Source organism: Etheostoma spectabile, chromosome 18 (genome assembly GCF_008692095.1).
Source record: "Etheostoma spectabile isolate EspeVRDwgs_2016 chromosome 18, UIUC_Espe_1.0, whole genome shotgun sequence".
NCBI classification, from domain to species: Eukaryota; Metazoa; Chordata; class Actinopteri; order Perciformes; family Percidae; genus Etheostoma; species Etheostoma spectabile.
The window spans coordinates 15,076,274-15,092,230 of NC_045750.1; the positions used below are offsets into that span (position 1 = coordinate 15,076,274).

The following is a 15,957-nucleotide window of genomic DNA, read 5'->3' on the forward strand; positions in this document are numbered from 1 at the left end:
CATTAACACCTTGTAAAATCCAACTCAAATCTTAAATCAAAATTTGTTCTAAATATTTAATCAGCGTTGTCTCAGTCCCATTGTCGGCTACGGAGCGCAGGAGGACGAGATGCCCCGACTCCATGGAATATATGATAGCATCAAATACCCTAGCATTAGATAACGGCAGAACACAGTGGAAATAACACAACATAATGTCTGTGCACATATAGTCGGTCCGAACTTTAATACTGTTGGTGACAAAACCTGCATGAAGAAAACTGTGTTTCCCTTTTACACTTTCATCTTCAATTTGTATCTTTGGGTAGGGGATATAGTTGATGCTGTGCTTTTGGCAAAGTGTTAACCATCACAAATTGTTGTAAACAAAAATATTGCAGGAGGACTAACCCCAAACGGAAGAATCAGGGGAGAAAGAGACTTCAGGGACCATGACGATGACTGGCTAATACGCCGATTTAAAATTCCCTAAAGCTGCGCTCTTGGATCTATGTACTGAATTGGGTCCAGCAGAGAGGGCAACGATTTGGAACCGTGGCATCCCGGGCCAAACACATCCTTAGGGGTAACCGGCTGTTTACAGGCAAGTTTTTTTTTTTAGAAATATAATCTTCAACTTTATCACTAAGACTTGTTTGGATATAATATAGTTCAGGTTAAATCTTTTCATATACCTGTAGGTCTGGTATATACCCAAGCTGTCCCTGAGTGCCGTAATGCCTGTGTAGTCAGGTTTACCTACACTGTGCGAGAACAGGCAAAAATTATTAATTTGATTTGCAGCAATTCCTGAACGTCTGAGAGTTTTTTTTTCGCTTTTTCTGTACCCGTCGTCATGATTCGGCATGATTTGGCGTCACGAAAGAACAACTGCCAGGGTCATTAATATACTTGGCAGCATTCACAAGGTTCTTTGCATTGACTATTTATGGTTCAAAATAGGCATGTACAGGGCGGGATAAGAGGCGGATTCACGTATGCACACTTGTGGGTAATCTGTGATTTATTAAGGGAACACTGCATACAGATGTGCGTGCGGAAAGTTTTATAAATCTGAATTTTCGGCTTTTAGACGTACATACACTTTTAGTAAGAATCCTACACGTTTTATAAATGAGACCCCTGATCTTTATTCAAGCTGTGGACTTTGTTATGGAACAAGTACAGTACCTTGGTGTTTTCTTCCACTCCCTCTACTGTATCCTCATCCTCCTCTTTCACCTGCAAAAGAACACAAACAACATAAAGGCTTACTGTGAAAGATGACAAAGAAATGACAGCTTGTGCCTACACAAAAGCAAGCGCTCACCGCATAATTGTGTGGACTGAGGTACTTGAAATGGCCAAAGCATGTGTAGCTGATGCAGATGAAGACGGTGATACACAGGACCACCAGTGTGAATAGAGATGTAGAAGTCCAGAAACCTGACACACACATACACACGCAGAGATTTTACGTTTTATGTAGCTGCATGCAAACACCTACATTTACAAACATTACTAAATCTACATTTACAGTTTGTTTACATCCCTATTACTTAATTGCCACTAGTGAATCTCAGGTCAATTTACTTATGTTAACTTTCTCCAGGTTTGGCACACGCTTGTTTCTAACCTGCTCTGAGGACAGAAAAGAAGTACAGCCATATTAAGCAGATGATGGGCGCGGCCAGAGCTTGATTGACAGCTCCCAGGTGGACCTGGTGGTCTAGGCGAGCAGGCAGGTAGGCAAAGTACAGGTTGTGTTTGTCCACCAGGTGCTTGAGCATCATGTACAGGAGACCTGATGAAGAAAGAAAGACAGACAGACAGGACAGACAGACACACAGACAGGACAGACACACACACACACACACACACACGTTTGTATAGAATTGTGTAAGAGAAACTGAGATCTCTAGCAAAGGCTGACAGTGTGAAGCCATCAAGATTATGTTAAATAGATCTGATGATATACTAGTAGAGTAAATGTGTTGAGTGTGTGTGAGTGCATGCCTGTGTGCATAATGACTCACCAAAAGGCACAATAATAGGACATATGATGCTGTAAGCCATAATTACGGTGAAGACACATAGGGACCAGCCATACGTGGCTCCATATTCAAACTCATAGGCCTGGTTCTGTAAACCAAAGTCAAAAAAAATAGTTGACTTGTAAATGGTGAGGTAAGGCTGACAACAAAGCAAACTACAAACAAAATATATAATATATGCAATTATCTTCTTCTGTCACGTTCATTGACTTGACTCTAAAAAGGACGATAAAGCACAGTATATAGTGATATATTACACATTGTCCATCTGTTTACAGGCATATTTACACTTGTTTACATATCTTGCATAGTCTGGAACAAGTGACAAAGACTTTCCCTGCATGCCTTCATGGAGAAAGTACAATCTAAAAGTGGTAGCCCTTTATAAAAAAAAGTTTTTTAAAGTTGACAAAAGGACCCTTAAACAGAAAAATGTGTATATAAATCACTAAATATTTTTACAATTTAATTGTTCAAAAAATAAATGAGCAGGACTCCTGGCCAATGAAAAAGCCACAGGTGGTCATTTTAGTTCCCTAGTGCTCCATTTCAAGCTATGTACTGTAAGATATTGATTTGAAACACACTAATAACTTTTAGGTGTAACATTTATTGCCTTTACAAACCTGTTTGACATATTTCCTTTCAGCCGCAGAGCGAGCAAACGCCAAACGAATGATGTAAAGCAGTAATCCTGGCAACCGCAGCAACTCCATCCCAGAGCCCACCAGGGCTGCTGTGATCACATAGTTGACAAAAAAGGCTCCTTGATCAGGTAAGAACACACACCTGGTTTAATGGAAACCAAAAAGATGAAAGAAAAGATAACTATAAAGTCCAACAATGAATTAAAAACTGTACAAGTGAAAGCACATTTTCCTATTTTGCGCTTCTCATCTCTTTTTCTGACCAAATCACCTTCTACAAAACTTTTGAAAAACTAACATTACAACCAATCTTTAAAAGAAATTAAAAAAGAAAGAAAAAAAGAAACAACATTATAAAACAATGTCGCCTTGAGTGACTGCCTTGAGTGGCTCACGCATTGCGACTAAGGGATGTTTTTATAAATAGCAACTTGAATACAGCTGAACCTTTATGATGCAAGTTGAAAGTAAAACTGACAGATTTTTCTCTGTTTAGAATTTAATTAGTATCATTATTTTGATTAGAAAAAAAAGAAGCAAATACAACAGAGATTACTTACTCAAACCTCAGTTTTCCATCTTCAAGAAACTTTTCAGCAAATAGCCAGCGAAAAAAAAAAGCAAGACTAATGGGGGGGGGAAACAAAATGTTAGGCAATGTTCTCACTTTATCCAATTATACAAACATCATCCATTAACCTTTGAGGAATCCCTTTCAGCCAACTGACATCCACTGTTTTATTTGGTATTTTACTGTATATACATGTGTTGATTGAGTCACGTCTGGTGCCTCCTAATTTTTTCAAGTTCATGCTCAAGTTCCCAATTTATCACTGTACCTCTGACACATCCGATTGCTGCAACAAACTACAACTAAATTATTACTGCAAAGACACAATCAACCTAGATGTTGGGCAAACTGTTGCTTCTTCAAACTGATGGTAATGCAAATCACCTGGTGAGTCCTAGTGAGGGGAGGATTAGCACCATGAAGAGCAGGAAGAAGTACAGCTTACGCATCATGCTCAGCTGCTCACTGGACCTGAGACACAGATGGCACTAGATCAAAACATGTCCTCTGCCAACAAAAAACAATCACTGCACTACCAGTGTGTGTGTGTGTGTTCAATACCTGCTCCAGTGCGCCTCTCCTATTGTAGAATAGTAAACTATGGTAGGCAGCAACGTAGAGAAGGACCACAGCAGGAGAGTGGGGAAGAACTGACTGATGATAGGACTCTACGGTGACAAAGAAAACAACTGATGAACGATTTATGGTTTTGAAAGCAGAATCGTGAATCTGTGTGTCCGCATGTGCCTCACATTGAGATAGTAGATGGGCATAGTCACGTTCCACTTATCCATGGTGTTGATAATGATGGTGGGAGTGGTGAGGAAGGTGAGTAGGATGAAAAGGAAGAAGTTAAGCGCAACATAGCGCATGAACCAGTGAAAGCCCCGCACTGAGAGATTTTCCCTATAGCGAGGAAAACAGGAAATTGAAGCAACACCACAGATTCACATAAAAAAGGCAGTGTAAAGTAGAGAAAACATCAGTGTGGGGTACACACAAATTCCTCCCACACAGATTTATATTCCTTGTCCTTTAAATCAACTAAATCAAAAGTGGTATTTTGCCGTATTGCATGATCATAAATAGAAACATTTAACTGGCGATCAATGCAATGAATTATGTTCACTGTTATGACTCACTTCAGACAAAAAACTAAAAAACTAAAACTTCTAAAACATTTTGTGTTAAATTGGAATTTCATTGGAATCATTCATTTTGAATTTTCTAAACAATAATACCATATGGTTAGACTAAAAGTCAAAGTCAGTCAATGATAATATTGAATTATTGCCCAGCCCTATTGGCACCAGTACTATAAATACTAAGTCATATGATCTGCATGGGGCACATACTGTGTGAAGGGGTTGGTGTTTCAGACCTTACCAATACACATTTCTGGGATGGGGTGCATAGCTGACGTTCCACTTGTTTACTTTCAGAGCTCCACTGTTGGATGAAGGTTGGGGCAGCCTCCCACAACAGCAGCTTTTCCCACCACACTCGAGTGCATTGAAGTCTCTCAGAATACTGAAGTGAGTAAATGACCGCTGTTAGTGATACACATTAACCAGTGTTAAACAGTGGCAGCTGTGCAAAGGCCTGATTTCAATAAAAAGTCATGTGGTGACAATAAATTAATAAAATTCAAAAGATTACGGTCCTGATCAGGCTAAAAAAAAAAAAAAAAAACTAAGTACAGTAGCCGACATAATAGGCAAAGCACTTTATTTGTATAGCACAGTTCAGCAGCAATGCAATTCAAAGTGCTTACATAGAAATATACAAATTGAAAATTAATACTGCTTTTTCTATGCTGTACAGTAAATACAGATGCAAGTGCTGACAGAAAAAGACACCTTTAAATTCATACTCACTAATGGGCCATAGCCTCAGTCTGCAAGGTGACGAAGGCCATCCCCAGGGGGCCTGTGGCACCAGTTCTGTCTGCTTCCTCACTTCTTCCAGCAGGTCTTTTTCTATAGTACTGTAGTACTCTATGGCATCAACCTGCACATCCACATCCACATCCACACCACACACACACACACACACACCACCACACACACACACACACACACACACACACACACACACACCACACACACACACACACAACACACACACACACACACACACACACACACACACACCACACACACACACACACACACACACACACACACACACCACACACACACACACACACACACACACACACACACACACACACACACACACACACACACACACACACACACACACAACACACACACACACACACACACACACACACACCACACACACACAACACACACACACACACACAACACACACACACAACACACCCACACACCAAACCACACCCCACCACACACACACACACACACACACACACACACACACACACAGAATGCTTTAATTGGAACCACCTTAATTTAAATCTTGGTGCAAAATAAATCACACATCCACACTTAATTTACTGCCACTTTAAATAAATAAAACTGATAAACCCTTCTTATTTTATCACACGATTTTAATCTTTGCACTCATAACATATATGTGCAGTATTTGCTTTCAGTTTTCTTAACCCACATTGTAACATAATAGATAAAAACTAAAAGCAGTCAGACACCATGCATGAAACATGCTTTATGTTTTATCATCGGATCCAGCTCACCTCTGAGTGGGAGCAGCAAGAGAGGTGACCACACAAACGGGTGTTAATCAACTCACGCGTCCCTGTTTTCTCTAGGGCATGCTCGTAGTAGCGCAGGTTTTTTCCTGCTCGCATTCTGAGGGTAAAGAAAACAAACAATCATACAAGTTGGTTTGAATTTGAAAAGATAAAGCTAAAGTAAATATCCCTCAAAATTTTGTTTTCACTTGGAATATGCTTCACATATTGGTGCTTGCAACCATTTCCTCTACAGATAAGCATACAACTTCTGAAACTATTTAAATATTGAATAGTTAGAGTGAGACTGAACCATACAGTACATGTGTGGGCCATAAAACTAAGATAACGAGTTTTAAGAGGCTGCAAAGCTCACAAGAGCTGCTGATTTAGGGAAAAGCCACTCTGTGAGTTTGCTGCTGCAGCCACAAAATTCACATTGCACATAAAAATTTGATGCACGGTAATTGAAAAATATTTATTAGTGGCACAAACCAAAAAATAACCGTCAGCAAGGACTTGTGCACAGTGGTTGGCTCTACAGACCATGGCATAGAGGGCATTAGTCACATGATTTATATTTAGTTAGTTGTGATTTCTCACCTTTCCTTATCAAGGTGTATGAGCTTTGCCACGTTATAGCCCAGGGTCACAGCACGCACTTGACAGGAAGGGTACGCCTCTCTATACAAAAAAAAAGATAGTATGAGTGAAGATCAAAATTCATACTTAACAAAATATGGAAACATTGGATTTTCCAATTCAGTCTACTTACGTGAAATGGGTCTTTACATCTTCCTCGGTTGCTGTTTTAGGAACTGAACACACAAACAAAGTGTTTCTGGTCTACAAACAGAAAGACAGAATGATAAATCAGTCACGTACCAGCAGCACCCAGCGCTACTTAACATAATCAAACATTGAGATCTGGCTTTCATTATGTGCTTAGCTCTTCACAGACAGGTGCAATGCAATGCAATATAAAAAGAGATAGTAAAACAACTAATGTGGAAACAGTTGAAATGTATAGGTTTGTTGCAGACATTCAGACCTGTCTTGTAGTCTAGCAGTCAGGCACTCACCGTCTCTCTGCGCATGCCTTTCATTTGTGATGTGTGACGCCGCAGCACAACAACTGTCAGGATCAGGTACAAAACTGCAAACACTGTATGCAGCCATAACAAGTGGTTTCTAGAAGAAATGGCAGACACCAAGAAGCATTTTTTCATTACCAGCCCCCAATCTGTTTTGCAATACAAACAGATGTTTATATATCCAAACAATTTAACTTCTACAGCAGTTACCCAGTTTGAAGATTCCCAACAGTAGTCCTTCCAAAACTTTGTGGATTATTATCTGAAGAAAAAAAAAAAAACATACACAGTCAATAGAAATGTAAATAAGAAAAGACAAGAACATGAACAGAAAAAGATCTGAATACAAGCAGCCTAACTCTGGAGTTCACAAAACAATTAATTAAAATCACCAATTCAAAGAGTACACACTTTAGGGACACCAATATGAAGTAGACTGTGCAGCTGCTCAGTTTTGATTGGTTGATTCACATTGGAAACAACCTAACTGTAACTTCAGCCATTAACAGAAAGAGAATAGTGCAAAACGCACCAAGCAGTTCTCCTGTCATGTTGACTGGCAGTATGACTGCAAGGGAGGCGACAGTTATAACCGACAGCAGGGCGATCAGATGACGCTGGAAGGACAGGTAGTGAACAGCATCCAAGCCACATCTGGCTTTTATTTTTTCCTTACTGAAACACACACAGACACACAGACACAGACACACACAAACACATTAAAAACACATGCTTGTATACATGATAGTATAAGTGATAATAAATAAATAGTTTTGATTGAGCCAAAAGTGTACACAACCACAAAGACCAGCAAAAGTCACTTACTCCATTCTGAGGATGTAGGGAAGCCAAGAGCAGCACCTCTGAACAGAAAGAGAGATATTATGATTACACCAACAATGAGGTTTATATTAATAAGGAATATTTATTAAATTCTTTATGGTTAAGGCCTGATTTAAAATGATTACAAAAGTACATTCAATTTATAATATAAAAAAAAAATTGAAGAAAAATTTTGTTTTACATACTAATTCATACTCAGGGTCATCCATGCTGGACACTAAGGATGACATGCGTCCATAGCGACGGCGTATTGACTCGGTGAACCTGACACACAAAGTGCATTTTCAAGGAATGAAACAAGTTGACAAAATAGATTAATTTCACATATTACAGTCAGTATTTAACATCTGAAATCTGTCCTACAATGAAATTTGAAGTATGTGAGATCATGAACTGACCCTTCGTTATCTGAAACTAATGCCAGACGCCCATAGTCCCAGAACTTCCTCCTGATAATAGAGAAGACAATCAGCAACACCTGTAGGTGGCATGGGAAATATAACCAATCAGCTTTCACCTCATGACACAAAGTAAAACACATATTGATACAGGAAGTTTCCCGGTCTTGTCTCACTTGATCACATCACAGGCAGACAGACACAGTGGATTATTAGACATACCAGAAAGACCGAGAAATCGAGCAGTAGCACAACTGGCACTCCTCCAAAGGGGACTCCTGTGAGAACGGTGCTCTGTTTGGAGTTGTAGCAGCTTATGTTGTCCGTGGAGGTACCATTGGTGTCCAGCAACTCATCCCACCACATGGAAGACATCACTGGAGTGGAACCAGCAGTTTGTCTGCGGAGACTGATAGTATTAGGCTATATATTATAGAAACGGCCTCCCAGAGCCAGAGCTGCCCCCACAGTGATAACAACATTTATATATTTGATTAATTGTTGATAAGATGTCTGAAAATACTGAAAAATATAGGTCAGTTTCCAAAAGCCCAGTCTTCAAATTCCATTTCTTCAATTAAAATTATTATTTCATCCAACCATTCAGTACACCCCCCCCCCCCCCAAAAAAAAAGATTTAATATAATTTAATATAAAGAAATAGAGCACATTTGCCATTTTTGTTCAACAAATGATTAATCCATTTTCAAAATTGTGGGTGTTAGGCTTCATTTTCTACATTAAGAAGAGCAATACCATATTGAGAACCTAGCTCCATTTTTAAATATGGTGCCACAATGAAGAGGAGAGAAACACAGAGGGCTTCTGTCTGTGCAGAAGATACATAAAGGCAAGCAATGTCTGAAAATACTGAAAAGTGCACATCACCGTTTCCCAGAGCCCCAGGTTGACTGTCTGAAGATATTGACTTAACAACGATAGAATACACAGAATGCCACAAAATCTCACATTTGAGAAGCTGTAATCAGCAAATATTTGGCATTTTTGTTTGAGAAACTGACTTAAATGATTGCGTTTCAGTTCTTACTTTTCTGGCAATTTAGTAGACTCCTTGGCTTGTCAGTGATGAGATATGGGGAGAACCAAGAAGCTAAAATCTATTTATCTAAATAACTAAGAAGATTGAGTTTTTTAAAGAAACTTTTCCTTCCTGCAATTGAAGATTAAATCAAATGATGTCAGTGATTAGCATACTTCGGACCAGCTAGGAGGAACTGAGAGAGTTGCTGGTGTTGTCTTGTGAAAAGCTACAGGTTCTTGATTTCAGCCGGAGAAGTTTCGGATCCTTACCAACACGAGAATGCCCCCTCTCTTGTGTTATTTTATATGATATCCTTGGATTACTTTTATAGATGCAGTTTCTGTTGCTGGTGGAGCTGAAGCTAGTATTAACTACTTTATAACGTTATACAGTAACCCTTGACATTAAAAGTGACCAAAAACACAGCACAACAGACAACTAGTCCAATGTAAAAGTGAAACCCATTTCCCCCCAACAGCTGTTTTTATGTTGCCAATTTGCCTCTGTTACTGTTAAGACACTTCACATCAACAGTCTCACCAAGCTAAAGCCAAACAAAAGAGTATGTGTTGTACTGAACACCTAGCTAAAGCAAAGAGTTACGTGGAAGCTACAGTGTACGCAAGTTACACAAAAGTTTGCTAATGCTAATGAGGTAGCTAAGTAAACATTTGCCAGCGGGCTAGCGTTATGTCAACATCTTCCGCTAACATAACCTCATTAACTTGTCTGAAAATGGCACTTTTCCTGGTTGCCTGCGGAAATATGTGTCATGTAGACTGCCTTACCTGTATGTTTGTCTTTTATTCTGGCGAGAAGGTAACTTTCTTCTTTCTATACTGTAATACTCCTATGACCGCTCCCTGCCCACAGATGTATTATGGATGTCCCTTCCCCTTTATGTTCCGCGTGTGCGCAGACGCTGCAGCAGAGCTCAAGGGTGTCTCGTGCTCAGGGTTCTAATCACTCCTCGAGCCTCTACAGACAAAAACACTAGTGGAGTTCTGCTGTTTCTCCTATATAGGCTACTTTGTAGTCTTTTTAGGAGTTATTTAGGCGTAAATTAAAGAGTGTCCACTGATGGATATATGATAAAGAGCGAGTAAACATTGAAAAATGTCGGAATTACAGCACAAAGATAATTTAATTGGCTTGCCTTGTCCTTTAGCCTATGGGCTTTAATGGCTTATTTTGTCAAGTAGGCCTAACCTACAGAGCATGGGCGATTTTAGACGATTTTAAGTTGTGCCACATTGTTTTTTGTTCTCTGGAGTTTGATTCCTAAGTGTGTTTTGTTGGGGAAAAAGGTCATATATTAGCCACAGAGCCAAGGAAATTCGCCTGGTTTAAGTATAGCCTACAGACACACATGTAAGATAACTCTGCAATAAGTTGAAAATAGGTGTCAAAGCAGGCTTCCTTACATCCTTTAGTAAAGGCTCTTGGGGAAACCATGCTTGGAGTTGCATTTGTTTTTTCTTCGTGCCAAGTTTAAGTTGGATGAGATGCTAGTAGGCTATTGTATTAAACTGTCACCAAAATGTCTTTCCACAAAGTGGACAGGAACAACCGACAATTAAAAAACAACTAACCCTAACATTATTAGGTTGACTCCCTGACGAAGGCTTGTATGTCAAAATGCGTTTAAGGTTTAAGATGACCAAGCCATAACAATACATGCTTTTACATTTTTCTAAAGAGAGGGCATTGGCGTTTTCCTGAGTTCTGCTATATATGACTGTCCCATCCAAATAGCACCTCAAGCAAACAATTTGAGTCCTGGAAGCACTCCTCTACAGACATTTTGTCACCCTATCATTTGTTTATATGTCGAACCTTCTGCTGAATCATTGTCATACAGCCAAAGGTGTAGCCTAACCACAGAACCAGTAATAAAGCCAACAGTCAACAGTGTTTACCCCTGCTTAGTCTTCATGCTAGCTAAGCTAACCGACTGTGTGTATTCAGTTGCTTTATAGTTACTGTTCAAACATAAGACTTGCATCAATCTTCTCATCTAACTCTATACAAGAAAGTGAATATTTTTTACCCTACTTATAGTTATGTAATTTGTAGAATTATTACGCTGTTCCGGATGTACAAAAATTCCTTCTTTTGGGCTGTTGATTCTGTGTTTAATTGTAGGGTAAAAAGAGAAAAATGGTGGCATGTTGTATGGGACGATGAAATAAAAGGTCAAATATCAAAAAGCTGATAAATTTACATTTCCAAAGCCTTTGGAAAAATCACCTAAAGCAAGTCTCATATTGTTAATAAAGTGTACAAAACACTCCTCCTGTAGCTCTCCAGACATCTCTCTCAATGATCCCACCCAGAGAAGTCAGTCACACTCACCGTCATAAATAGAAACCAGAGCAGAGGAGTCTGTCTTCTCCACTTTCAACCCACCGGAGAGGAGCTTTAATATGCTCTTTGTGACTTCTCCCATCTCATCTGATCAGTGATTAGTCAATGCTCTGCTTTACCGAGATTTGAACAAGAATTAGCATAACATCAGACATGGCAGAGAGAATCTGAATTGTTCCACTTTTGAGACATCATAGAAGAGGTGTTGTTGTGGTTTGTAGGACAGAGCATCGCTAACCAATGTCACGGGCCCCTATCAGATGTGCCAGTGGTGAAATTAACGAATCCAATGCAATTATTCATTTAATGTACTGTGAGATTTTGTGGTTGCTCTGAGTATGTCTCTCTCTCTCTCTCTCTCTCTCTCTCTCTCTCTCTCTCTCTCTCCCTCTCTCTCTCTTTCTCTCTCTTTTCCCTCTGCTTTTCCATTATGGGATTTTCTGTTTATCTGTTGTGGTCTTGGCTGTTCATTTCTGCTTCCCATGTCTTGCTGTGTGTATTTGTGTGTGTTTCTTGTCTCTGTGTGAAATGTGCACACACTGATGTCCGTGTTGTCACTGTGTATACACCAACATCAATCTGTGTGTGTGTGTGTTTGTGTGTGTGTGTGTGTGTGGTGACTGTTCATGCCTCACTGTGGGACGCGTTGATTAGCGCTCACTGCGGCTCAGCTCCCAGCTGTCCTTGCGGCTGGCTACTGATTGAAACCAATCAGGCTTGCGATGGCCCCATCGCAGTGACCCCTCACCCCTCCCACCCCCGGCTTAATCACCTGCTGATTGGCCCACGCAGGGCCCCCTCCCGTTGGCACGGAAGGTTAATTTGGCCGGTGGATGAAGGCTCCAGGAGGGAATAGGAACGTGCGCTGGGTGATATTGCATGGATATAGCCCACCTGTCAATCACAGCCACTTAAAGATGAGCAGCAAGGGAGAAAACACACTGACAACCAGAAAGAGAAAGTTAGAAAGGGAATAAGGAATGGAGATGTTGGTGTAAAAACCTTTTAGCAGAAGTGTTTCCTCTGGAAGCAGCTTTACTTTTTCACATTAAAACATCCTCCCTCAAGATCCACTTACAACCTTTTTCCAGAGCATCTTGAGTTCTTATTAAATGGATCTTTCTCAGTAAATTCAGTAAACAGTCAGAAGTAGTCGGAAACTTAGCAAACACAATGTTCTGAGAAAGACCACAAGATGTGAAAGCTCAGGAAAAACAAATACATTCTTGACAATGGCTTTCAATGTCAAGGCTGAATGTTCATGCTCAGGTTTGTTTACCATCTGTTGATTTCTTCTGTATTTCCTTTCCCTTACTTTACTCCTCAATCCCCATGAACGACTTCAATATTTATATTATTCATATTAGTGTTAGATATGTGGAAATGGTTACATCAAAATCAGCTATTTTGATACAGTTGATTTGAAAAGGAAATGATCACAACAAAACTATAAAGTAAAACAAGGTCACAAAACTCACCTGAATCAAGTCATTTGAACAATACCTGTATTAGGTTATGGTGATGCATATACAGTGGTGCTCAAAAGTTTACATACACATGCATAAGTTGACTAAAAAGAGGAATAAAAAAATCATGTTTTGGAAATTTATTTTAATACCTAAATTAAAAAATGAGGTAAAATCCAACCTTTAAGGACACCAATTTCTTTGTGAATGAATAACGTATTGTAATTTAGATTAAAATAGCCCCACATCCTCACATACTCTTCACCATGCTTAAGATAGGCATGGGATCACTTTCTATAAATCATCTCTCAATGCAAATCAAACCAGGTATTAGTCTAACTGAAATAAAACCATGCCTATCTCTAAGCATGGTGAAGAGTATGTGATGATGTGGGCTATTTTAATTCTAAAGCCAAGGGAACTTTATCAGGATGCATAATCCTGAATCCAGGAAATAACTGGCCTTTAATAATAAAATCTGCCTGCCTCTATGGGAATTTAAAATAGGTAGGTATACTTATGACCCCTGTATTTTAAATAAGAACATTTATTTATTCAATACGTTATTCATTCACAAAGAATTGGTGTCCTTAAAGGTTGGATTTTACCTCATTTTTTAATTTAGGTATTAAAATAAATTTCCAAAACATGATTTTTTTTTATTCCTCTTTTTAGTCAACTTAAGCATGTGTATGTAAACTTTTGAGCACCACTGTACACAGAATTAGATGAATGGTTTAATGTGTTTTAATAGACAGCGTATAGACTTATGCATGAATTTGCAAGATATAAATTCCTAAGTAACACTCATTTAACTACAATCCAAGTTACAATTACTCTAATTTTTTGTACCACTATATATGCTGCAATGTAAAGGTTTATCCAGAAGGGGGCAGTGTTGTATTCAGTGTGTAAAGTTGCAGCTTGTGCAATAAAAGGTCTGTTAGTAGTCCACTGCTTTATAGTCAACTTCTCTATTTTAATGCTGCAGGTGTGATTTTATTTCAGACTTCTTCTACTATATAATATATATATATATATATATATATATATATATATATATATATATATATATATATATATATATATATATATATATATATATATATATATATAATACATAGAATAGAGCTTATCTCATGGCAGTTCATCAGCTGATGGAGTTTGCAGCTGTCATCAGTGATTAGTTGAAAAGCTTAAACAAATCTCCAGTACGAAAGTGGACCTTGACTCAATATGTAGAATTTCTTTTCCACAGCACAACAGTAATTTTCATTTTTAAGTTTTGAAAATGTTGCATTTTACAGCATATTACATTTTACTTCTAAAATGTGTGTGTGATCAACCGTAGATACCAGCAACACCCCTTCCCCCACACTGGTCTTAGTCATGTATGTCAGTCTAGATTTTACCTTATCCCTGTGTGTGTGTGTGTGTGTGTTGTGTGTGTGTGTGTGTGTGTGTGTGTGTGTGGTTGGTGGGTGTGTGTGTGTGTGTGTGTGCGCGCGCGCGTGCGTGTGTGCGTGCGCGTGCGTGCGCAGTTTGTGGCAGGTTCTGCTCCCTCCTAGTCTCTTGTGGGCAGAATAATGTTGCCAGATTACCATATCATTACCATATCATTTCCATGTTATTATCACACTTCTGCCTGTGATATGTGTCTGAGTGTGTGTGCGTGCACGCTTGTGTGCATGTGTCTGAACTTTGCATCAGATCTTCAACTGTTTCTCTTTGTGTTGCTCTCAAACACACGTGTTCTTACACCCACACACACACACACACACACAAACACACACACACAATCTCACACAATCTCCCATAGGAATACACACATCCCTCTGACACGCTCCCTCTGTTTTTCACTGTCATAGACTCTATCTCTCTATCTCTGTCCCACACCCATGTAAGCACATCATAATTCTCAATAATCTGCCATTCATGATCCATGTGTCCTTAATTGTTTATGTTAATCCAATTGCCAATTAAAATTAACCTGTTAGTGGAGCTGCAACAATTGCTAACGTTTATTTTAAAGAAAAAGTTGGATCTGTTTTATTGGCCTGTAACAGCAAGAATTTACATTTTTGCATAGTGATATGAGTGTATGTCACTAAACTACGGTAACTTCCTTTTTAACCATCATTGGAGCTGAAGCTATTAGTCAAATCAATTAATTGATTGTGAAAATTAATCGACATTTAACAGTTTTAAGGTTATTTGTTCTAACGTCTCAAATATGAATATTAGCCATTTTTCCAGTTGTCTTGTAAATTATATATCTCTGGATTTTGAGCTGTTAGTAAAAAAAACAACTGGCAATTAGAAGACATTATCTTTGGCTTTGATAAATTGTGATTGGGATGACACATTTTTTACATTTTATGAGCCACATCATTATTGTGAAATCATCATCAGATTAATCCATATCAAAACAAATTGTTTGTTGCAGGCCTGACTGTTATTACTGTTTAAATGGAAATAATCCAACATTTTGATTCAGGCTGCATAAAAATCTAAGATTAGGTTCCACTTGTAATTAATGTTAACTTCATTTCCATGATTATTATGTCCATACAAATAAGTGGCTACGTGGTTCTGCATTAAAACAAATCTGTGATTTATTGAGTAGTACTGATAATCCATCACATCTTCCCTTATCTTGCCTATTTGTCTCCAGATTGGAGAAAATGTAAAATTCAATAGAACCAGCACACAATCCCCTTTAGCCTAAAGTCAACCAATCTGGCCGTGTTGGAGCGCTGAACTCACTGCTGCTAACACATTTTTGGATAAATGACAACCTAACATCTTCTGTACACAAG

At 38.8% G+C, this 15,957-nt stretch overlaps 1 protein-coding gene across 1 annotated transcript in view; it reads right to left on the reverse strand.

The window, feature by feature from the left end:
• The window catches only part of tmem63a (transmembrane protein 63A), an 11,904-nt gene extending 1,733 nt beyond the window's left edge, over positions 1-10,171 (reverse strand). The window contains 23 exon segments of the mRNA XM_032543303.1: positions 1,171-1,221; positions 1,310-1,425; positions 1,616-1,783; positions 2,016-2,121; positions 2,660-2,822; positions 3,241-3,306; positions 3,636-3,722; positions 3,813-3,919; positions 4,004-4,157; positions 4,638-4,781; positions 5,129-5,186; positions 5,189-5,261; positions 5,932-6,046; positions 6,532-6,612; positions 6,704-6,774; positions 7,011-7,119; positions 7,233-7,284; positions 7,555-7,697; positions 7,848-7,885; positions 8,051-8,129; positions 8,264-8,343; positions 8,486-8,663; positions 10,094-10,171. Coding sequence (XP_032399194.1) covers positions 1,171-1,221; positions 1,310-1,425; positions 1,616-1,783; positions 2,016-2,121; positions 2,660-2,822; positions 3,241-3,306; positions 3,636-3,722; positions 3,813-3,919; positions 4,004-4,157; positions 4,638-4,781; positions 5,129-5,186; positions 5,189-5,261; positions 5,932-6,046; positions 6,532-6,612; positions 6,704-6,774; positions 7,011-7,119; positions 7,233-7,284; positions 7,555-7,697; positions 7,848-7,885; positions 8,051-8,129; positions 8,264-8,343; positions 8,486-8,638 — 2,214 coding nt within the window. The 5' untranslated portion in view covers positions 8,639-8,663; positions 10,094-10,171.
• Positions 10,172-15,957: the final 5,786 nt, after the last annotated feature.